General features: G+C 30.5%; 4 protein-coding genes across 20 annotated transcripts; 2 read left to right on the top strand and 2 right to left on the bottom strand.

Annotated features, from left to right (window-relative positions):
* Positions 1 to 110: 110 nt before the first annotated feature.
* On the top strand, positions 111 to 1,564 carry LOC126871303 (homeobox protein 2-like). Its single transcript, XM_050629940.1, has 2 exons — positions 111 to 197; positions 275 to 1,564. The coding sequence occupies exons 1-2, from the start codon at positions 111 to 113 to the stop codon at positions 1,562 to 1,564; spliced, it is 1,377 nt and encodes a 458-aa protein (XP_050485897.1).
* LOC126870896 (copper-transporting ATPase 1) lies at positions 810 to 14,100 on the bottom strand. Of its 16 annotated transcripts, none has more exons than XR_007691470.1 (17): positions 13,594 to 14,006; positions 13,148 to 13,219; positions 12,983 to 13,037; positions 7,909 to 8,324; positions 7,536 to 7,831; positions 7,234 to 7,455; positions 6,932 to 7,161; positions 6,680 to 6,869; positions 6,379 to 6,612; positions 5,427 to 6,297; positions 4,777 to 5,348; positions 4,502 to 4,705; positions 4,203 to 4,423; positions 3,952 to 4,116; positions 2,564 to 2,699; positions 1,374 to 1,560; positions 810 to 1,217 (listed from the first exon to the last, which is right to left on the bottom strand). XR_007691470.1 is itself a non-coding variant. In XM_050629056.1 (17 exons), the coding sequence occupies exons 3-16, from the start codon at positions 13,212 to 13,214 to the stop codon at positions 2,567 to 2,569; spliced, it is 3,876 nt and encodes a 1,291-aa protein (XP_050485013.1). In that variant the 5' UTR covers positions 13,215 to 13,219; positions 13,594 to 13,804; positions 13,905 to 14,041; the 3' UTR covers positions 810 to 1,560; positions 2,564 to 2,566. The 16 variants fall into 16 exon arrangements, 14 of the variants coding, with proteins under 14 accessions (XP_050485013.1, XP_050485017.1, XP_050485016.1 ...); XR_007691471.1 differs by having other exon boundaries at positions 1,374 to 1,504; XM_050629056.1 differs by having other exon boundaries at positions 810 to 1,560; positions 13,594 to 13,804; positions 13,905 to 14,041.
* A 51-nt stretch (positions 14,101 to 14,151) lies between these two features.
* Positions 14,152 to 16,837, top strand: LOC126870917 (post-GPI attachment to proteins factor 3). The gene is made up of 7 exons (XM_050629110.1): positions 14,152 to 14,349; positions 14,571 to 14,713; positions 14,794 to 14,946; positions 15,044 to 15,168; positions 15,243 to 15,376; positions 15,461 to 15,665; positions 15,731 to 16,837. Exons 1-7 carry the CDS (start codon positions 14,214 to 14,216, stop codon positions 15,807 to 15,809), a joined length of 975 nt encoding a protein of 324 aa, XP_050485067.1. The 5' UTR covers positions 14,152 to 14,213; the 3' UTR covers positions 15,810 to 16,837.
* Positions 15,962 to 24,172, bottom strand: LOC126870898 (integrin alpha-PS1). 2 transcript variants are annotated; one of them, XM_050629070.1, is made up of 18 exons: positions 23,667 to 24,172; positions 23,292 to 23,419; positions 22,831 to 22,854; positions 22,008 to 22,111; positions 21,809 to 21,936; positions 21,528 to 21,736; positions 21,235 to 21,439; positions 21,000 to 21,143; positions 20,486 to 20,627; positions 20,119 to 20,387; positions 19,824 to 20,049; positions 19,511 to 19,742; positions 19,033 to 19,429; positions 18,708 to 18,937; positions 18,381 to 18,613; positions 18,207 to 18,301; positions 17,993 to 18,122; positions 15,962 to 17,916 (listed from the first exon to the last, which is right to left on the bottom strand). In XM_050629070.1, exons 1-18 carry the CDS (start codon positions 23,834 to 23,836, stop codon positions 17,686 to 17,688), a joined length of 3,297 nt encoding a protein of 1,098 aa, XP_050485027.1. In that variant the 5' UTR covers positions 23,837 to 24,172; the 3' UTR covers positions 15,962 to 17,685. The 2 variants fall into 2 exon arrangements, with proteins under 2 accessions (XP_050485027.1, XP_050485028.1); XM_050629071.1 differs by lacking the exon at positions 22,831 to 22,854 and having other exon boundaries at positions 23,667 to 24,169.
* Between the last annotated feature and the right edge of the window lie 24 nt (positions 24,173 to 24,196).

Below are 24,196 nucleotides of genomic sequence, written 5' to 3'. Positions count from 1 at the left end.
GGATTTCTCATTTTATTTTTAAATCGACGTGATAAAGTTAGATTAATTATTATATTATAAATTTCTTTTTATATCTTTATATATTATATATATATATTTTAGATACTGATATGATTAAAAGAAGGAAAGCATCAAAGTTACCGGTACAAATCAATGAAGATGGAGATACTAATAACATATCAAAAGACAATATTTTGGTAAGATATTTACATTATCTTAAAATTTTATTACTAGCGATAGAAATTAAAACTAACAGTAGATCGTGTACTTATAGAATGTTAAAGAGAAAACAGAATACGATTTATCCCAAAAAATGAATATGAAACAAAAGGTAAAACAGAAGGGCACAAAAAAGTGTCAGAAAGTTAGTAAACAAATAAGTGTTTCAAACATGATTCTCAAATATAATGCGAAAGCATATAAATATCAAATTCAGCAGTTAAATCTATTGTTCAAAAAATCTTTAAAATATTCAATGCTTACACAAGATGAATTATATATGTTATTTGCAAAATATAAATCCGATGGACATTATAAAATTAATAAGAACTTACCACCATTTACGAGCCTTCTTGTTAATACACGTGATATGTTTAAAGAAAATCATTGTTATGATCAGTTTTCTGATATACAAAAAGCAAAGCCTGAAAACAGTGGGGAAACAATTGCAAATTCATATTCTAACACCGCTGATAAAAATCAACATGTAGAAGAAAATCCAAAGGTGTATGAAATTCTGCAATCAAATGTAAAACAGGATGTACTGAAATGTACAGAAACCCCTCAAGTAAATAATATAGACAGCAGAATACAAAATAAATATCTTTATAATGATCAGAACTTTTTACACAGTAGCAATTATAATCATTTATATATGAACTATAATATGCAATCACATAATAACTTAGATATATTAAATGATATACAATATTGTGCTCAATCCAAAGTAGATGCTAAGAAAGTTTCTGATGCAGAAAAGAAACAGTTTTCATGCAATTTAATAAAGTCACAAGATATTACCTCTGAACAACATCAAAATTGCAGATATACGAATAAAAATTTACTTTGTAACATACCTGATACACAATATGAAAATTTAACCAACAGTGAAATTCCACAACAAAATGATATACACTATTCGTTGCAGTATAACAATTTTTCGTTGAATCCAAACTTTTACAATGATTGCTATTTAAATAAATGCAATAATGTGGTTCCTATCAATAATAACAATAATTATCAATCAAAAAATGTACAATCAATTTGTATTCCTCACATCAATAATTTAGAATCATGTCTTGATATGAAAAATTTGGTTGCTCCTCATCAGTTGACAAGAAATCATTTAGAAGAACAAGGTAATTTAAACTTACCTATTCGTACAGAGACATATTCTGTGTTGAGCAACAAAAATTTGCCATATGTTTCCAACGAGGATGTCAGTAATATTCAGGGAGATTTTAATGCTTACAATACAAATTCAACTGTGATCTCAGATGATATTCTGTCACAAACAAATGCATTTATTCCATTGCATGCTAATATGGCCAATCAGTACAACTAAAATATTATAATATTTAAATATTACTCTTTAAATTTATACAAGATTTTATATATTTTTTTGCTATAAATATTTGAAGATATATATATATATATACTATATATATATATATATATACTTAACAATATATAGTATAAATCTCGAAAATGTATTTAATATACATAGTTTAGTTTTAAATACAGAGAAAACATAATATATTAACGTACAAATTATACTACACAATTATTTCTCGTTTCATTTTTTATAGATATATCAATTTGAGTTTTTATAAATAAACATATTTAAAAATTTATAATAGGTAAAAAACACAACTACGCGTGAATATAATTATATAAGTTGAGGTATTATAGTTTATTAAGCAATATTTGAGTTGAGAATTTTAATTACAATTTATATAATCTATAAGTTGTAAAAATTCATTATGTTTTTGTAACAAATAAAACATATACTATGATAAAATTTAAAGCGTTTTAAGTTTGTACTTAATTAAATTAAAACATGGTCCCAATAAACCTTTTAAGTATCACTTTCATAATAGTATTGAAATATATTGATGATTTTCATACAAAACCTCTTTTGATTTCTTACAAACAAATGATTGTATCTTTTTATATAAAAAATGTTAAGTACAAAATACATATAATGCAATACAAAAAGTTATTAATAATTTCATTTGAAATAAAAAACGTAAAAATGATGATACTATTCATGAACTTAATGTAAAAGAAGACAATGAATTTATGAAAGCACTATTAAGGTTCTTCGCATTTTGCTTGCTTTCGTTTCCTTTTGTAAAACCTATTAAAAATTTAACAGTTAATTACAAAATATATTCTGAAACTGAAAACTTCGTGATTATATTGAGAATAAGATATTATGACAAAAATTTGATTAAATGTCAGTTTATTATATTATTGGCAAAAAAATGTCCGTGTGCGCGCGTACACACACACACATGCACAGAATAAGAAATAATATGAATTATATAAAAAAGATCCTTACAAGTCATAAGGGTGTTATGTTTGTATGGTCCTTTATATTTTTTCGATATCCAGAAAAATCTGTTACCAAATCAATTTCATCAATATCTTCACCTAGGAGACGACCCTCTACATTGTCCTTAGATCTCCTAAATAGCCTGCAATTGAATTGAACAAGGCAAAAAAATTATTAAATTTATTCCAGAAACGTTGAAATATCAATGTATAAATTAAAACTTGTATTACCTTATCTTATACTTAAAGATGAGACTGTATCTTATAACTATTTGTCACATTTTTCTATGTTAAGCTACAGATACAGTAAAATATTATACAAGCGATCTAAATGTCATATTGTTAATGAATAATTTTGCAGTAATATAAGCATTTGAAGAAAGTTAAATTTTCAAGTATTATATGAAATATAAATTCAATAACCAAATTAGTTACAACATACTTTATACGTCACTGCTATTTGCTGTAAGCAAATTAACTGGATACACAGCCAAATTAGCCCAAGAAAAAAGGTGCTATAATTTATTCCTCTTGCAATCAATCAAAAATATTGTTGCAATATTATAAACCTTCAACACAGTTTCCAATTAATATGCAGATCATAAAAAGTAACTACGGTAAAAGCGTGCAGAAGAATATATGTACAAAAATTGAAAACCAATCCTGAGAATCAAATAATATTATTATTATTATTATTATTATTATTTAATAGATAACATATACATGTTTAAAAGATATGAATATTTATTTACAAAATATATATATATGTATTTTTTTTTTTACAATAACTGGAATCGATGTACAGTAAGAAATAGCTTATTTAATATCAGTTATTTACGTTTAATACAATATTTACAGTTTAGTATAGCAAAATTGCTCCTGTATCAATTGTTGTTTTAGCACATTATTTACAACAGGAAGCGACATGTTTCACCAAGTTTTTGTTTGATAAAGTTCCTTTTCACTCAGTCTTATATTGTTTTAAATGTAGTTAACAGTAAGTCTCCATTTGATTAGAAAGATAATTTCATAAGTTTAATTTAAAGTTCACAGCCTGTTTTGCTCATTCACAATGCAATTAAAATGTTGAGATATCAATAGAAAATTTGCTACTTAAGTTATGAAACATATTACAACTAGGATAGTAGTTTTACTATAATCACTAGTTAGTTAAATTAAATATTTTTAATATCTTTGTTAATTTAATATATTAACAATATAAATGATAAATAACAAGCACATAAAATTTAATAGAACTACCACCTTGATATTAGTATGATACAATTAAGAAGGCAACACGAATGTATGATGTCAGTTTTGCCGTAATTCTATTAGGCAGTAGGATTATTAAAGTCCTGCACAAATTTCGAGAGCATAGAAGGGGTTTGGGCATACCTGGACAATGTCGATGTTGATCTATGCATAATAGGCATTACAGTATCATCTAAACCACGATGAAGAGATATTGTATCTAAATCAATCATTCTTGCAGTAGAATGAGCATGCATCGCTGATAAATATTCTGATGTTTCTAAAGTGGTCTTCGTCGGTTTACGATACCTGTGAAAATAAAATAAACAACATTGAAATTTACAAATACTGTATTCCTTGAATGCAAAACTATTTCTTTTTTATGTGGTACTTACAATTTTAGTAACAAAGAACTACCAACTACAGATGCTGAGCTTAAAGCCATCGCCGCTGACGACATCCAAGGTTGAAGGAAGAATCCGAAAGAACTAAATATTCCAGCAGCAATAGGAATACCCAACAAATTATAGATACTAGCAAATAAAAAATTCAACCTTATTCGACGAACTGTTTTTCTCGATAGATCCAGACACGCGATAACATCTAGAAGATCATTCTAAAAAATTATTATTAATAGAGTATTTGTTGTATAAATATAAAATATCGAAATTTTTTCATTTAATTTTTAACTCACTCGCATGAGGACTACATCGGCAGCTTCCACAGCAACATCCGTACCAGAAGATATTGCAATGCCAACATCTGATTGTGCAAGGGCAGGACTATCATTAACACCATCTCCTACCATTGCAACTCTTAAGCCTTGATCTTGTAAACGCTGAATTTTAGCAACTTTGTGCGAAGGTAACACTTCTGCAAATACTCTAGTAATACCAACCTACATGAATAATACATATTATGAATCGATAAAAAGTCATAAGCGAACTCATCGAGTGAAAGAAAGCTTACTTGTCTAGCGATAGAAACAGCAGTCTTTCTATTATCTCCTGTTAAAAGAATGACTTCTAAACCCATCTTTTTCAAAGTATAGATTGCCAGATGGGCTTCTGGTTTAACCGTATCTGCTACGCTGATCATAGCCACCAGTACATTATTCACTGCTGCTAAAACAGCAGTATGTCCTAGATCTTCTTCAATAACCATTTTCAACTCTACTTCTTGTGGTATATTAATAGCATTTCTTCGCATCCACTCTCTGTTACCAACGCAAATTTCATATACATCGTCAGGATTAGTCTGGTCACCATGGGAATCCGGACTTAGCAACAATTCCAAATTTTGTCTCGTGCTCGAAATTGGCGTAACATCGATCGACACATTATTTAAGTTATGCGTTCCAGAAGGTAATCTTTTTACTTCGTTAATATAGTTAAGAATCTTATCAGATTTTAATGCATCGGCCAACGTAGTTGAAATATGTGATACTTTACATTTAAGTCCACAACCAGCAACTGCTTGAAAATTCATGCACTGTCCAGTTGTTTCAGAGCCTATTGTTTCCTTCACGTACCGCACAATTGCTTAAGAAAAAAAGCAGTTTATTGAAAATTGTACGCTAGACATAATATATAAAAATATAAGTATTTTCAATGTTTTACCTGATGCGATCGGATGTTCGCTGTTTGTTTCAGCTGTACAGATAATGACTAAGAACTTTGCTAGTGAATAAGCTGTTTCATTTACAAAGAGATTTATCTTTGTTACCATTGGTATACCATGTGTTATTGTTCCGGTCTTATCAAATACAATACATTTAACTTTGTGCGCATTTTCTAAAGGTTCAGCACCTTTTATTAAGATACCATTTAATGCTCCGACTCCAGTACCAACCATAACAGCAGTTGGCGTAGCCAATCCTAACGCGCATGGACAAGCTATCGCTAATACGCAAAGCGCGCTTCGAAAAGCATATTGAAATATAATTTCTTCTCTATTCAATCCGTGTTTTTTGATTTGATCGTTGTGCGAGATTGGTAAACTGTTTACATTTACATATCCCACTATTATCCAAACGAATAAAGTTACTATAGAAACAACTATAACAAGAGGTATGAAATAACCAGCTATCTTATCGGCTAAATGTTGGATAGGTGCCTTATTCGTTTGTGCCTCTTCTACTAATCGTACAATTTGTGCCAATGTCGTGTGTTCTCCTGTATGCGTGGCAGTAATTAGAAGCGGACCATTTTGATTTATCGAGCCACCTATTACAACCGATCCCTTCTTTTTCGGTACCGGCATACTTTCCCCGGTAATTAGGCTCTCGTCGCAAGTAGAATTGCCTGATAAAACTCTACCATCGACGGGAACTTTGGCACCTTGCACTACTTTTAGGACATCGCCCCGTTGTACTAAATCTATACTGATCAAACGCTCAGATAGTAGTTCATTGTTAGGGCCCAAAGTAACCAGGACCGCGTCCGTTGCTTTCAAAGACAATAATTTCGATAACGCCTCCGATGTTTTACCCTGAAAAAATTAATTGCTTTTTATTAATTTTTGTGACAGTTATATGAACGTAAGCACAGTGTTTGATAAAAGATTGAAAACCTTTGCGACATGTTCTAACCATCTTCCTAAACTGATGAACACTAACAACATGGGAGGAGTATCAAAAAATGTCTGAGGACTAACGTGTTCCTGCATTATCATAGCTGCTGCAAGTACGGCGACTGAGTACAAATAAGATATCGTAGTAGTCATAGAAATTAAAACATCCATATTAGTCGTACCGTGTTTCAAAGCTTTGTACGCTTGAACGTAAAAATGCCAGCCGCCAAAAAACTATAAATATCAGTTTGTCAAGATTTCTACTTAATTTCTTAATTTATAAAGAAATATTCGGAATTACCTGGACTGGTGTAGAAAATATGAAAAGGATTAAATTTTCCCAGGAAAGACCAGGAACTACGCAACACATATCTTCGTGCGTTTTTTCACCAATAGACATGATTACCATGAAGTATGTCATGGCTAACATACACGGTATGCCAAAAATTAAGGACACTAAAAACGCTGTCCGCCACTTGTTTATTTCTTCCCTACATAAAAACGAAAGATATACTTATTTCTATTTATTTGGAAACTCGTGAAATAAATTTACCTCTGATCCAAGTAGTCTCTGTTCTCTTTATCTTTATTACTAAATAACATTGCGGTGAAACCTAATTTGTTAATGCATTCGATAATGTCCCTGACGCCAATTTTTTCTACATCGTATTTGAATTTGCCACGTTGAGTTGCCAACGCAACAGCGGCAGAACGGACGCCCGGTAATTTCCTCACAGTCGATTCTATCTTATTCACGCAAGATGCACATGTCATACCTGTGATCTATAAAATCAATATTCAGAACGATGTTGTCAACTTCGTGTCGCCGACTTGGGAAGTTAATAACCAGCTTACTTTTAATTCGATATCTCCCTCTCCAGTGCCAGGTTCCTCGATCAAAGTAGTAGGGAAGCCCAATTCCGATATGCTAGAAGCGATGTCAATCGCCCTTATCTTATTCGGATCAAAGGCAACTTCTGCCTTGGCCGCCATCAATGCTACCAAGATATTATTTACACCGTATAATTTTTTGCAATGTTTTTCTATGGCAGCGACGCAGGAAGCACAGGTCATCCCCTTTGAGGAATACACCGATTCATAACGTCAAAGCAGTAACGCGAAGACGAATCAGGATTATTTTCACGCGTAATATTTACCGTTATATGTAAAAAGCATTTTGCTGTTTCGTTTCGAGTCTTTACATCACCTCCCCCATTCATTTGCAACGGAAGTTCCTCTTGCGCAGAATTGTTTTTTAACGATAAATTCATTGGTGTTTCATCTCCTAGAACTTTACCGTTTACTTCTTTAACAAACGAATTAAAACCCATTTCCTCGACGAACCCTGATATTTGTTCAGCCGTTAGGTCCTTGTCGTTGTAAGAAACCGTAGCTTCCTTCTTCTCTAAACTAACGTTCGCCTGTTTTATTCCTGCTTTCTGCGATAAACTGTCTGCAACAGAAATAGCAAAGAAACGCGATAACTTGACTATACGAACAAGAATCGGTTTAACAAAATTCGGTACTCACCAATGATAGTTTTAACACAAGACGCGCAAGTCATTCCATCGATATGTACGGTACAAGTACTGATAGTTAATTGTAACGAATCACTTCTTTGTATCTTTTCGGTAGAGCTACTTTCGTCGCTGCATAGGGAAGCGGTGAAACCCATATCCTCTATCGCTTCGACCAATTCGTTCGGCGTAATTTCTTCCGCTTTAAATTCGATGTAGCCGAGCTTCTCTTCTAGGATTACTTTAACGCTTAAAACCTCCGGTCGGCTACCTATGGTTCTCTCGATGTTCTTCACACAGCTCTGGCATCTCATACCGTCGATATTAACCTTCATAGTAGAAATATTCGTGGAATCTTTCATTTTCTGCGACCGAGGAACGTACACCATCTGTACCGTGCCTTCGTAATCGGTATCGCCCTCCCCATCGCTAAACAATCAGAAAGAATCGATCATTTCAGTTTCACCCGCCTTTGAAAGACGTCCAACTGCACGAAGATAATACGCAATATAGATTGCGTCCAGTCATTAGAATTAATTATAGCGATAAGCATTTGTAACATTAAAGTACATCAATAAATAACAAGGAACGTCATCGAAATATCGTAGCAGTTATCGTGGTCACATTAGTGTACCTACTTGCATTATGCAACCGAAGCAGCTTAGCTATCGTTCATTTTATAAACAATAAAAGAAAGTAATCGTTATCGGTCGACTTCGAAGCGAGTTATTCGTTTAAATGTTAGAATACGATCGAGGGCACATATTTCTTTCCGATTACACTGATTTTTCTCCAAATCGAACGTTAATGATCAAAACGATGAGTAGCGTGACCTTCTCGTCATCGACTCGAATTTTAAACGAGTAATTAGCAAAATTACTCTTATTAAAAACGCGATATTATCGTTAACGACCCGAAACGTAAATAAGCTACGTTCCTCCCTCTTATCTTAAGGAAATACTTTCTGTTTTATGTAACTTGCACGTTTGTCCGTTAATGTGAGAATTGTAAGGAAAAATAACGCGCTCGATTCAGAATCTCTCGTGATACGACTGTTTCCATTGTTCGGTAATCTCTTCTTTGTTCTTTAAAGCAGATTATACCGAGATCTGAATATCGCTATCGATTAACGCGGAAGCTACGAAAGAACTTGTCGTAAGCGCGACGAAACTGGCGATCGCTATTATGTATTCGAAAGATAACGAGATACGTAACGAAAATACGATGTTGCGTTTACAGGATTCGAAAAATCTTACCAAAACGAGCTCGTTGAGTCATATCTTTTTCGAATTAACGGCTGCCTATCGTCGTCCATCTTTCTAATTGCAAGTATGATCACGTTTCCGTTTCTGCGGTTTTGTAGATCTTTCAAGAACGAACGACCGTTATAGCCGTGGAATTACTCGCGTAATCACGATCCCATTGCGTCAAGATATTAGACGGAACCATTCTAACGAGCTCTTAGAAGCCGATAAGCATTGCTCGCGAGAAGATAAAACTGAGCCGAATCTCGCGACAAGTCCGCACTTTCTCGAAAAGGAGGAGAAGAATAAGAAGGAAAAAGGAAAAAAGTAGACGAAAGCTGGGATGATCGAAATTTTTGACCGCGTTAAAAATATTCATCAAAGCAAAGTGGATATTCGTAATGAAAAATGTCCTGACTTGGGTCGATTGAAATTTTGCGGAAGAGCGCGGTAACAAGAGTAGGCAGTTTAGCGAAGTTAAATATTTCAAAAGAAATTGAAAAAAAAAAAAAAAAAAAAAGAAACGTAGATTGGAAAAATTGACCGGACGACGAACACTAAAGTATCAACGAGATAATCTATCGGATCGCTCACAAAGACGCGATCATTGGCTCCTTTGTCGTGTAGCCGTGATCGTTTTATAAGATCAGCCCAAGGATTTCCGGAATTGTACGTGCAATGGATACAATTAGCCAGTGTTGTGGCCAGATCGAGATCACACATTCCTTGAAAGCGAACACGTCCCAGTAACGACGAGTGGGGCGCGAACCAAACGCGTTCGTGCGTTTGACTGGAATTGATATCACAGACCGACTGATAACTCCTCTAATCGCCATGCTACGCGATCCCGTCTTTTTGCTCACGGCACTTATTCGATCGCTCGTTACTCCTCTCTACAAGGACAGTTGCGCACGACCTTTTCTCACTTCGTTCGTACGATACTCTCGAGTTTAGAAATTCCCTTCTACTCGTGTTCCAACGATACTGTAACAGTAGCCGCATTGAAATTGTTCGGAATAGACGCGATACAGACGCTCGCTTTGGATGCATACCGATATATACACGCAGAAAGGAAGAAAGGAAAGAGATGAAACATCGAAAGAGAAATGTCTCGTCACACTTTCTGCGCGCGGTTTTCTAACCTTCGTCAAATATCCACAGATCAAACGAATGTTGCCAACGTCGTCTCTCAATTTAAATTAAGTTCGTACTATTACACCGTAGCAACGAATTACCTATTAAGCTATGGTTACAGCGTGCTCTCTCTCTCTCTCTCTCTCTCTCTCTCTCTCTCTCTCTCTCACTGACTAACGAAACGTGAAGACCGAAATTCACAAACATACTAATAAACTCGTAAGAATCTATTCGTCGTTTGATTCGTCGGAACACGCATCCGCTGTAAGCATAGCCTTAATTGCATTGTACGCAATATACATTTTGCAAACAAATTAGCAAGAGAAGGAGGAAAACCTTCTGTCGCTCTATCGCGTTTCAAGCGTTGAGTTTTTTGAAACAATTTACGAAACAAGTAAGAGAAAAGGTACTGACCCAAGTAGTTTCGTATTGTCATCGATCATATTGTCGTCGTAAAACTGCAAGCAAGGAAACGACTGATAGTGGAAATTTGACCGATTCGCTACTAATTTCTTGTGTACCTTGCACAAAGGTAAAGGATATTTCATCATCCTAGATGGAATTTCAGTTTCCCCAAGATCATATACATATGTGTATATATATATATCCTATAACGATCTTGTTCGTCATGTATCGAACAAATCCACTTCGTAAGAAAATGACCGTAACGAATGGAAATACCGATGATGTATTCTTCGTTATCAGTTCTTTTATATAGAGTATCGAAACAAGGAAATCAGCTGCAGTGTTTGCTTCGCTGCTCTTTATTTGAATTTAAGTTTTATTTACAAGACTCTATAGAAACTATAGAAGACTCTGGTAAAGCACGTTTCGTCTAACGTTGCCCTTTCTTCCACTTTCTCTATGTTATTTTAATTTCCTATTCGATAGTTGTACAGCAGCTGATACTGATAACGACGCACTCTTCCTACTTTCCCCGATTTATACATTAATAAACGCTTCGTTCTATCGTTCTTCGTTAATTCAGTTTCGACGCTCAAACGATTCGTTTAGTGTCGTCTAACTGTAAAAGACGTTCGTTCGTCTTTGAGCCGCAATGTGTACTTATACGAAGCAAAGCATGGTATCTAAACCGATGTCGCTTTTTCGCGTTGTTATCCTCGTCGCACAAGTAAATATATAAGTATACGCATCGGATCGTTTCTCTTCTTTTTAACTTCACGGTTCTATTACTTGTCGCTGCTGAACTATTTTTCGATGCTTGATGGCTTTACGACCGTGGTATAATTGCGGGGAACACGTAAAACCGCAAGCCTTTATCTTGTTTCCTTTTCTTCGACTGCTTCGTAAAAGCACTGTCTTTCAAAATAAAACTCGTGTCGAAAATTCGGTGACAACTAAACTGACCGGAGAATAGATCGAAGAAAGTCGAAGAACGCGTTTAATTATTTTCAGTGAATCTACGTTTGAACGATGCCACGTTCTCGATGATATTTATACGCAAACAGACGAACGACGGAGTCATGAAAAATTCGAAACTATGTTGAAAAGAGTTCGATGAAAAACGAAATTAATTCGATCGAATGAAAGAGCGAATATAGTACACTGGCCAAAGAACGGAACGCGTTGAACAGTTGGAAGCGAATGCATGATTTCGTTGTGACTAGGTGTACATATACCTGAAAATGGATCGAATAAGAATGGCATGAACAAGAGAGAAAGTGGTGTTCCAGATCCACGTAGCGAAAGATGGAATGGACAGATCTCTCGGCTGTATAATTGCCTTGTACGTCTATTTTTTTCATTTATCGAATCATATCATATTTAATATTATATTTCGATTGTTGGTAAAAAGATAAGTCTTTATCGCTTCTTTGATAAGTGAAATACGGATTAAAAGACCAGAAATAGATATGCTATTCATAATATTGATTGATTTAACGAATGACTTACCCCAAGTATTTTGTAGAATTCAGTAATTTATACCGCCACGTTTTTGCAAACTTCCGCATTACGATACGATTGCATAAAATAAATCGAAATAGTAATCGTTAAAATGTAAAGAACGTCACGATAGCATAATGTTTTGCGAATTGACTCGCGATAAAATTGGAGTTATTCGATAGGCAAAGCGAAGGAAATACGTTCGTTACACACTTATAGGTTTGAACGATCAACAGATCACGATCAAATTTCGAATCCATCTATCCCTCTGTGTCGATTAGAAAATAAAACTACTGCGAGTCACCAAGTGCTTTTTGAAATACGAGCACTCAATAACATTCTTCTGTTCTTCGCGTTTCGTCATCAAAGCATTGTCGTTTAATTTTCAAAACTATCGCGCGTTATTTTCGTCTTCGATACGACCAACTTATATGTATTACTTTTTTAACAAAGTTACGTTTCCTTTATATACGCGTTTCCTCTTACCAATTACCAATACGAGTTTAACAGAACGAAAAATAATTTGCCCTTGGACAATTGACAATATTTAAATAATTAAAGTTAAGCGATAATACTATCAACAATAATTATCCATGCCACATATTTACTCTGTACAAAGCAACCATTTTTGTTCTATTCTTCTCTGCTAATTAACCTGTTTGATTAGCATTATAAAAGATACGCAAACGTATGTATAAAATTAAATACAAAATTAATCGTAAAATAATAAAATATTTCATAATCTTTAATATAAAAATATGTTATATTTTGTGTAAATATTCATAGTACGAACAAATCACTTACTCTTTTTTTGTTACTGTCAGCTCTGCATTTGCCGCATTTTCCCTGTCAGCCTGTTCTGTAAAGTCAATGATTAAACATTGATTTCAAATATGATACAATTATTTAATGCAAATACATTGTGAAAATTATGTCAAGCAATAACTTGTAACAGATACATAATATTACCTGTACTGATTTTATTAAGCTGATGATTGTCATCTATTAATGTCTTTGTATTAATTTCTGATTCCATTTCTTCTGTAAAATAACATTCCAAATAAATAAATATATAAGAGTATAATTAAAATGATTGATCAATACCATTTTCAAATATATCCAAATTCAAAAACACCAAAATCAAAATAATTGATAACAATTGATAAGAATAAATAAGTAACTACGATATTTTTTAGTCGTTACGAGAAAAATCTAAGAAAAGAGTTAAAAATGAATAAATACTGTTGTTAAATGGAATAGTCGATAAAATGAATGAAATCATCAGCTAATATTTATTCGCTCTATTATTCACCACTATGCATATGTAACTGTCATATCCGATAAATAAGATTACTATATACATTTTTAACATTATTACGCATGATTAAGAAAATATGAAAAAATAGAATACATACCAATAATATCAAATTTGAAAATAAAATGTTTTCATCAAAGTGAACAGTTTAATTTATGATTCACTTTTTTCATTATCTTACACACATAATGCACCATCAGAGAGGAATACATTACTGGCAAAATCTTATTTACCGATTACAATTGTGAACATACACTTTACTTTTGATAAAGTAATAAAAAAAAACAAAAATATATATATAAACATGCGATCTAAAATAAGTTTACAAAACTTATTAGGTTAAACGGATTCTTGTTCTATACACTGTTCTAACTGGATACTATCAGAATTGCTTAATAAATGTAATCTAACCTATAAAAAATTCATAGTTAAACCGAAATTAATGGATTCGATTAGTAATAAACTATGTAAATATCAGCACAGGCAATAGATAGACAATAGGTTTCTATTCACATTTATCACACTGAATTGTTAGTACTTCGGCATCAGCAGCAGCAGCAGCAGCAGCAGCAACACCTTTCCTATTAGATTATAGCGCTCTATGGCTAGCGGCCGATTTGCAAAGTACACCTTACGACTTTACAACCTTATCCCCACCACGGGAGTTATCAGATCTGTGTAATTAAGTTAGTATATGACTGTGGCCGGCATACGGGTAGTATGTCGAAATTAAAATGTTTGTCAATTTTGGCATTTCAAATGTTTTTAGTAAAAGGTATAGATGGTTCGATAGGTGATAGATCTCAGTTTTACAATTTGTGCCTTGAAAAATGTCATAATGATAATTGCGATAATGGTACGTATTTTCAATAATGTATCAGGGAAAAACTGAGTGACATAGTAAATTGTGACAAAAGCTTAAAAAAATTATGATTAATAATGTTATTACAAATTTAGTATTTTCCAACTAGAAAGTTAAGATAACAATAAAGAAAATATTTTTTTAGTGGTTTATCATGTATTATTATATGTACAGTATGTATATGTATATACCGATGTTAACTGATCATTTTACAGATCATAGATTTAAGGTACTACCTTCCTTATCATTAAGGTTATTATTTTGGTCTTGTAAGGAAGATTGTAGTTACAACTGTACTTGGAAGACAGTGGATCATTTTACATCTCATGGTTTAGAAGTTCCTCAATTTCATGGGAAGGTATGTGACATTTAATAATAATAACATACATAAATATAGAGTAAAATATAAATTTTATAAACAACTGATTTTTATTTTAGTGGCCATTTATTCGTATTTTTGGCTGTCAAGAACCTGCTTCTGTCGTATTTTCCATATTAAATTTTTATGCTCATATTACTATGTATTGGAAATTTAAAAGAAAATATGGATGTACTTATCCTATGTTTTACATATGGACTTATTTTAGTCTGGTATATATCTGTTATTTATATAAATATAATTCCCTTATTATATAATTTATATAAATATAAATATTTCTTATGTAAATTTTAAAAAATTTAATTCCAGGTATGCATGCACGGGTGGTTTTGGTCATGTATTTTTCATGCAAGAGATACTCCATTCACAGAAGTAATGGATTATTCCTGTGCATTTATTATGGTGGTTACATTACTGTATTGTATGCTACTAAGGTAATTTATACTGTTGTTAGATAGAATAGAATATTAATAAAAACATTTTAAAGATATCTCTTTATACATTTTAGAATAACTTATAAAAATAAGAGGTTATTTACTGTGATTACATGTGGATACCTTAGCACACTATATTCACATTTATCCCATTTATGGTCTGGTTACATTAACTATGACTATAATATGAAATTTAATATAGTTATAGGTAATTCAATGAAGTATTTGTATTTCTTTCAATAATCAGACGTTTTTTAATTAAAAATTATGACTAATCATCGTAATGTTACAGGTTTTTTAACATTTGTTATAACAATGATATGGTGGCACCGTAATCGCAAAAAATTATCTTATATTTATCTAATTGGTTGGTTTAATATATTAACAGTTTTTGTTACTATATTAGAAGTAGCAGATTTTGCACCAATCTTTTGGATACTTGATGCTCATTCTTTGTGGCATGCCAGCACAGTTCCTCTTACAATTTTGTTGTATAGGTCAGTATAATTTATTTAGTACAATGTTAATACATTCTAAATATATTTTTATATAAAATTTTTAGGTTCATGATGGCAGATTGTTCTTATTTGAGTAAGTGTTATAGTAAATTAATATTAAATATTAATCATCATATACATTAGTAATGTCATTACTAGTCATATATTTCTTTTGAGGTACTAAAGTGTTATTTCATTGTTACTTTACATAATAGTAAATATTATTCCGTATTTTTTTGTTAATTATAAAATACTATTTTTTATTAACATTAAATGAAATTTACAAAACAGAAATATATCTCTTTCATGTACTACTTAATATATCAGTAGTATATATATTTTATTACTTTTTTTGAAGATATTGTTTATACACACACATATATATATCCAAGTTATATATATACATATCCAAGTTATAATTCATAATAAAGTGAAATTTAAAATATAATGATAAATACAATGAATTTGTAATACACATTTTTTTTAGATTGATATGAATGATTATCTGTTAAAAGATCATTGAACACATTTCTTCAATCTACTTCTTGTTTTTGTAAATATTAATGTGTAACATGGCAGGATTAGCTGTCATTGGCAATGTAATTAATACTAAATATTAGACATTTTAGTGTTAACATATGAATTTAGAGCAAGGTATTAGTTCTGACTTAATACAGCCAGAGCTCATCGCATTTATTACTTAATACAGGAAAACATATAAATACTTTGGGGAATGTGTTGTAATATGAAGATATAATTGCATAATGTTTATATTAATTAAACCATTGACCGATTGATAGAACAATAGATTTTAAGTACCCGGTATACATTTAAATTATTCGTATACCTTAATATGTAACAAGTAGTATACATATAATATAACAATCAATAAGATGTATACAATATTTTAAAGGCACGTTACATTAAACATTCTTTAGCTTTAATAGTACATATGCATATGTATATTGCTGACATTTAATATAAAAATGTAATAATGTACCTAATAATTTTGTACACTACTTCTAAAGAAATAAGTTCCCATTATGGGTACAAATTAAAACCTCCAAAAATTGTTATATTATAAATAAGATTAAAGAATTTAATCCTTCTTATGTAAATGTAATATAATTAAATATATTACTCATATATTTTAAGTCACAGTGTAAAGACAATGTGAGTCTGTTTTTTTCATTAGCATTGAACTCTAGAGTTAAGTATCTTTGTTCTAATAATCTTATGTTACAAAATTAATGGCAAGTTTGCATTTATTATGACTTTTTTAGTTTGCAATTGTCAATTTTTTAATAAAAAAGAAATTGTACAAATTTTGCAAAACAAAAAGTGCATTTTATATAAAGTCAGTCTTATTATAAAATGTATCAAATAATTCCTGTATAGCTTACAGAAATATTTAATATTAAATAAATGCATCTTTCATATCTAAAACTGAAAGTAATTTTATACCATGTTTCTATTTAGTTGTAATAGATATTGTTTCATTATATGAATGTAAAATTGTATAAAATGTAGAATTAAATTGTATAGTTTTCCTTACATATTTTTTTCTTCTATACTTCAATTGTGCGCTTGTATAAATGTGCAAATTAAATAACATTATTGTCGCAAAGTAACCTTTATATTTTTTAATGTTCTTACGATTTTAATATTTTGAATAATTTCATAAAGATTTTTGATAATAGTATATAGTTAAAAAAAGATTTATAAAAAGTCAATGGCCTAAATATTATTGAAAAATATAACTACTGATGTAGTTATTAAATAGATAGTAAGTACATATAAAACATTATAAATTTTTGTGCTTTTCTGAAAAAATTATATGGATAAATACGTCAATATATCACAATATGGATACCAAATGTTTTGCATTAATCTACTTTTTCTTCTCCTTCTTTTTTAAAGAATTAATTTTTGCTGTAATTTTCATTGTAAGTACTTTATATGTAAGTATATAAGATAGTATATATCAATTAATAATCTGCAATGTTTCTGTTATAAATGTTTAGCGCTTAAATAATGCCTCACTTTCTGGATTATCTTCTCTATGTTTCTCGAGATTTCCTGACAAAGTAGGATCTGGCCGCCGTCTTTTAAAGAACCCGAGTTTTCGGAGAAGCAAAGTAATTAAGATAAATAATAAGAAACCTGCTGCAACCGCTATTATGATTATCCATAGTGGTACTGGTTCACCATCTTGGTGATCAAGAAGATTCGGATATACAATTATTTCAGCCTAGATATTAAAATATAATTATGAAGTTAAAAATGCCAAATACATGACATTAAAGTATAATTACAATTATACTCACAATTGCATAATCATCTTTTAAATTTTCTTGTTGTATTACAACATTTGGTGGTATAACAATTTTTGCATTAGAACCAATTTTTACTTCGTCTACTTTTGGATAATCTTCTACAAGAGTAGAATTCCACAATCTAAACATATGAAAAAGTTCATTTAGCAAATAAAGAATTTATTTAAAAAACATGTTTGTATAACTAAAAAATATTAAACATTACCTTGCTTTAACAGTAATAATTGCCTCCTGTTTTCGTTGCAAATTGTATATAAAGCATGTAATATCAAAGCATTTTGCAGTCCCAGCCTTACAATTCTATAATATTTAATGATAGTTTTTAAGTGTTTATTATATTTCCAAGATAAGATATCTTTTAAATTGATAAATTACTCACCATTGAAACTACTTGACGTCTGTGACCATCTTTATCAATGATCGTTCGTGTATTAACAACTTTTTCTGTATCTCGTCTAGTCCTCATGTGGTTAGTATGATTGTGTGGCAAGGGAGGAGGAGTAGATATTACAGATTGGAATACATCAATATCATCGTAGCTTATACTATTTTGCAATTTTAGTGGATTAACTACTTGCCCTGATGGTAATATACATTCACCATCACCTAAAGCTACAAAGTTATAGAGTAAGTAAATATACTGCATATATTTCAATATTAAATAAGATATAAAAACACGTTAAATTAGTATAGAAAGAAATTTTACCTTGTACAGTTGGTAGCTCTTCTAAATACAAAAGCCATTTACCATGGGCTTTGTCATTCGCAACCTCATAAGGCCACGAAATGTGAACTTCTAAACTACTTACTCTCCATGGACCCTCGTTGAACACTTCGTACACATGCGATACTTTCGGTCCTACTTCATTTAAATGTTTTATGGCAGATTCACCTATAACTGGACCACCATAAAAGGCCCACTGAATTTTCGCACTCCTATAATTTTAATCATTTGTTTATAATTAATGTGTGATTTGATTTTGTATTACATTATCATTCTTTCTTGATATATAATTGTAAATAAATGTTACCCTTTAATTGATAATTCTGCTTGTTTCAATACTGTAGCTTGTAATCTTATAGGTTCTTTTTCTTTTATTTCTTTTGAAGTGGAATTTGCAAATATTACAAATTCCAATTGTGATTTATTATCTTCTAGTTCTTTTGGATCAAATCTTACTTGTATATTTACTAGTTTGTCTTTTTTAAAAGGATTTCCAATAGAACAGCCTACTATAGTCGCATTATATAAATTACAGATTGCAGAATCATTGCTTTTACTAGCGATATAATTTAAACTTTGAGAATGAACAATAAATAATTGTGCTTCATATGCAGATTCCCCAATATTAGACACGTTCACATCAACCACAACTTCATCTCTTTCACCAAGGAGAAGTTCGTAGAAATTTGGTTTCACCGAAGAAGCTAATAATTGAGCACATTAATAATTTCCATAAATGTATTTTAATTTAATATTTCAGTAATTTTAGTTATTCAGAAATATACCTGATAGATTTAATCGAGCCTTTACTTGCAGATCACTTTCACAAATATCATTATTACCACAATCTTTTTGAAAGGTGGCTTCAAATACACGAGCAGCTTCTTGTTGGTTTAATATAGGGTAATTCTTTATATCAGGTAAAGGTTCTCCTTCAGCTGGCATAATTGGTTCTTCTTGTATTAATGAGTAATTTAAGCGGAATTTAATAGGTGATTGAATATCACGTGTATTTTCCTAAAGATTATTAATAAACATATTTATAATGAAGACATTGAGTTTCTGGTAAAAATATTATTTATAATATATAAAATATACCTTCAAATAAACTATTTCTTTTTGACAATGCTTCAATTTTGTTGTATCTAAATGAACAGTACGATTAACGTAATGTAAATGAGAATACCCAGTTCCAAACCAAACTCTAGAAAATTTTTTAACTCCAGTATAAGTTTCAGCTTCAATATAATAATTTAATTTTAGATTTTGCATATCTTCTTCTTTTACTAAAGATTTTGTCTCACAACAAGCTTCAAATGAGAAACTGTAACAAATTAATTACAATTTTATATGAAAATAATCTTACTTCTAAATTTTATTAAATCATACTTACCAGGTATGGTTTGAATCTGGATCTTCTGGACACCCAACTTTATTAGGATCTATAGGCTCAATTTTTTCTTGAAATGTACCATCTTTTTTTAAATAATGAATAGAAGTCGTAATATCAATGATTTTTTTCGAACGAAGAAGTGCTACAGCGTCGTTTTCATAAGCTCCTACTAATAAATCGAAATATCCATTTTGATCCATATCAATTCCACCACTTAGTGAATAGCCAAATGTTTGTAATGGTTCTGGCATATCTTCTGCATGTATAACCTAAAGTTAACAAATCTCCGCAATATAAAAAAGTATATTACATAAATATAGAAAATTAGTTTATTTCCATAATATTGTAGATAATAATGTAACAGTACCTGTGATGGTACTGTGATTATTCCATTCTTTGAACCAAGATATATGTATACTGTTCCTTTTTTTTCATATGGAGCTCCAATAGCAATGTCGTCATATCCATCTTTATTTAAATCTTTCAGATTTGTCAGAGCAAATCCAAATCTATAATTAAATTATACTTATTTAATGTTGTATATTCAATTCTATAGAGTGTTCCGATCTTATCCAGTCATACGTAGTCGGCATATTTTATACATCAAAATAAAACAAAAGTGTCATATAAACATATGTTATCAAAAGTATTATGATATCTTCTGGCTGCTACTAAACGTAAATATTCCTAAGCTACGAATACTTTGAGCCATAGTAATTCACGTTCGTTACCGCTCATTTCGTATACTGTTTTTCTTTTGTTATAACTATTTAACAATGCATACAATGTCATATGTTTATATGACATTCTTTCCTTATCTATTTTGAGTTATAAAATATACTGGGACATCTTATATATGCGAAGTTAAAAGGAAATAAAACCTTGATTCTTCACGCCCAACAAGTTTAATAGGTTTACTTTTTTCACGTTTCTTGTAAGTTTTTTGTAATTCAGTATACACATATACTGCACCCCCTTCTGCCTTATTGAAGTAAAAAGGTGCAGCTACAATAAGATCATCAACTCTAAGAGCAAAAAAGTGAAAAAGTGTAATTATGCAATTAAAAAAGATATATGCTTATTATGTGCTTAGAAACAATATATAAAGAATTATACTTGTCTCCATTAACATCTGCAGAAGTAATTTCGTATCCAAAACTTGAAGCAAATTGTTCACCATCCAAAATAAGAGCAACATCCATATCTGGCTTAAAATCGCGTCGCGTAAGTAGAACAACTTGACCTGTACCATTTGAACGCGGAGCTCCAGCAGCATAAGCTAATCCAGTACCAAAGAAATCACCCACAGTAACAGACATCCCTGTAAATTGATTTGTTCTGTTTTTCTTACTTGTACAATAACTAACTTTATTATCATCAAATACCATACTACCATATGAAATATTTACCTAAATAACTATATTTGTTAACAGGAGAAGAATCTTGCATTGGAGCATTATAAACTGTATTATCCCTAGTTAAAAATTCATCTGAAACGGTAAAGAGATATAAAGTCCCTCTCCAAGTATGTGGGCCGGGAGTACCAATAACGACACGATTTTCCGAAGTAAGGACACCACTGGTTCCTGCTTGACAATATCCAAACTGTTCATGTGCTCTGAAATAGAATCATAACTTTTGATTGATTCCTTCAAAAACGTTAATTGTAAAAATTATTAAATGAATTTACTTGTTGGTAGGTTTTCCAGAGCAAGGTTTTTTTAAATCTTGATATTTCAAATCTTGTGTCAATATATAACATTGCCCTTGACCCCACTGAGAATCTGCTGTTTTTACAATATGTCTATGAGCACAAACCTAGAAATTTATTATACTAAATTATATTCAATTTAATAGTATTAATAGGTAAAATATGATGAAATTTATACCATTACTTTGCCACCAGAGCCTTGACTGCGTACTGTTACTCCTAACCATTGATTATCTTTAATTTCATCATTACCTGGTGGTATTAGATCATCAGATTCAAGATCTAAAATGCAGAAAACAATTTATTAAACGATTGGTAATGATAATAAATAATTGTATAATATACATGGTATTCCTTTTACAACATAAATGTTTCCTGTCAGAAACTTCATACAGTAAAGTTATTGTCATTTATGTCTTCAAATTACCTAGTAATCTTTTCTTGTTTCATATTATATAATAACTTTGTGTCATTGTGAAAGAAGTAAAGGAAAGGAAGATGGGTAAATATTTGAATGTATTATAAAATAAAAATATTCTGCCTAATTTGGAAAGAAAATAAAATAAAAATAAAAGCTGAATAATATAAACAATTATCTATGAAATTTCATGCTATAGCAAAAAAAGAATAGATATCAGAAAGATTATTAAGAAGCAACAATAATTAAATATATTATTCGTAAAACACATGAGAACATACATAATTTTATTCTTTTGTGTTATCTATAAATTGTGTACTTCAAAAATGCAAATGTGTAGTTAGTAAGAATATAGTTGCAAATATCAGAAAATGTTAATAGTGCATTTGGTAGAAAATATTCTTTGAATCACAAAATACAAATAATGCAATAAAATAATTTTTATATCATAACTTAAAATGCCATGCTGACATAAAAATGAGCATATCAATATAAATATATATATATACAAAATCACAATAAAATAATTCATAATAATAAATTAAATGACTGCTCATTCAAATAACACCATTCAATAACTTACTTGTGTCATACAGACTCCCTTCTGCTGCTCGTTAACCAACACATAATTTAACAAAAAAATAATCTTATTATATGTATAACATAAAATAAAGCACAATAACTTAATGACTTTATGAAATAATAACATAAAAAAATGACATGCACAATGACTACACCAAAATCATATATAAACATAAGATGACACTTAGACAATACTATAGCATAGAAATAAAAAATATGTGTATAATTTTACTGATAAAATATAAATTAGCTTAGATAACAATACGTTATTTAGTTAAATTTTGACTTGTTTCAAATATAACAAGTTTTAACATACTTCTATTAATGTAACATTAGTATAGTAAATACAATATGCTTATGAAAATTAAATGTTTTAATACAATGTAGAATTAAATTTTATAACCAATAAATAAGATGTTTATATCAGTATTTCTGAAGAACTTTTTTAAATTAAAAACATACTTAATCGTCCATCTGTAATCACTTGAGTGCAATCTGTTTTATATGTTGTTAAAGGACATTGCCACAATGCACCGGATCTATTAGTTTCTGGTTGCCTATTTTGATCTAAAGGAGCTCCAATTAACATCCTGTAACAGATATTATCCTTAAAGCTTTCTTAATGCATGCTTCTTGTTTATCTAAGCCTTATCTTACCATCATATATTATATCAGTGATGTAATTAGTAGATAAAAGTATAAATTAATAAAATATTAACAATACAATATTTTGTACATAATACATATAAGTATGTATTGTTATCTATATTATACATATATATGTATACATTCTCTTGATAATTTTAATTACAACAAAATATTATAAGTAGCACATACCAGCTTTTTGATATTGTTCCATCGTCGGAAGTTTCTTGATGTTCGGCTACAGAGTAACCGAAATAAGATCCATTTAATCCTTTTTTGATAACAGGTATTCTTGGTTCTAAATTAAATGTGTGCACTAAGCATACGTTCAAAACGATCAGAACCAGTTGATAACATTTCATTTTGTGGTTAACTTTAATCGTTCTTGCACATATAATATGATAAAGGTAAAAAGGTATAAATAATATCTGACCTCGTACAAGCTCTTATCGTTACAACTATTTTTATATACTTTTCCTGATTTTATTACTATAACATTCATCAGCACCTTTTAAACACGCATAGGATCTAGCAGATCCACCCACGCAATCTATACACAAGCTTTTTCGATGGCAGTGACAACTATATTTTATAATTTTATAGAAGGCAATATTTAATGGAAAAATATTACCAATTATATTTTATTAAAATTTTTATTGTTTAAAATTCTATGAAATGTCTATATGTATAAATATATGCTAAAAGTTTCTTATTTATGCATA

The sequence above is a fragment of the Bombus huntii genome, chromosome 11, assembly GCF_024542735.1.
Source record: "Bombus huntii isolate Logan2020A chromosome 11, iyBomHunt1.1, whole genome shotgun sequence".
In the NCBI taxonomy this organism is placed as follows: Eukaryota; Metazoa; Arthropoda; class Insecta; order Hymenoptera; family Apidae; genus Bombus; species Bombus huntii.
This window is presented reverse-complemented; position numbering and strand designations above follow the sequence as displayed.

Bases quoted from the DNA above. Each gene is read 5' to 3' on its own strand.
- LOC126870896 (XM_050629060.1), bottom strand. From the start codon at position 13,214: ATGGAATCAGAAATTAATACAAAGACATTAATAGATGACAATCATCAG. The intron at 7,832-7,908 runs GTGAGTACCGAA...TTTCTGTTGCAG, and splicing joins TTGTGTTAAAACTATCATTG to ACAGTTTATCGCAGAAAGCA. The intron at 7,162-7,233 runs GTAAGCTGGTTA...TTGATTTTATAG, and splicing joins AGGGAGATATCGAATTAAAA to ATCACAGGTATGACATGTGC.
- LOC126870898 (XM_050629070.1), bottom strand. From the start codon at position 23,836: ATGAAATGTTATCAACTGGTTCTGATCGTTTTGAACGTATGCTTAGTG. The intron at 19,430-19,510 runs GTATATTTCTGA...CTCAATTATTAG, and splicing joins GGCTCGATTAAATCTATCAG to CTTCTTCGGTGAAACCAAAT. The intron at 18,614-18,707 runs GTAAAATTTCTT...ATAACTTTGTAG, and splicing joins AGAGCTACCAACTGTACAAG to CTTTAGGTGATGGTGAATGT.
- LOC126870917 (XM_050629110.1), top strand. From the start codon at position 14,214: ATGTCGAAATTAAAATGTTTGTCAATTTTGGCATTTCAAATGTTTTTA. The intron at 14,714-14,793 runs GTATGTGACATT...TTTTTATTTTAG, and splicing joins TTCCTCAATTTCATGGGAAG to TGGCCATTTATTCGTATTTT. The intron at 14,947-15,043 runs GTATATATCTGT...ATTTAATTCCAG, and splicing joins TATGGACTTATTTTAGTCTG to GTATGCATGCACGGGTGGTT.
- LOC126871303 (XM_050629940.1), top strand. From the start codon at position 111: ATGATTAAAAGAAGGAAAGCATCAAAGTTACCGGTACAAATCAATGAA. The intron at 198-274 runs GTAAGATATTTA...GTGTACTTATAG, and splicing joins TATCAAAAGACAATATTTTG to AATGTTAAAGAGAAAACAGA.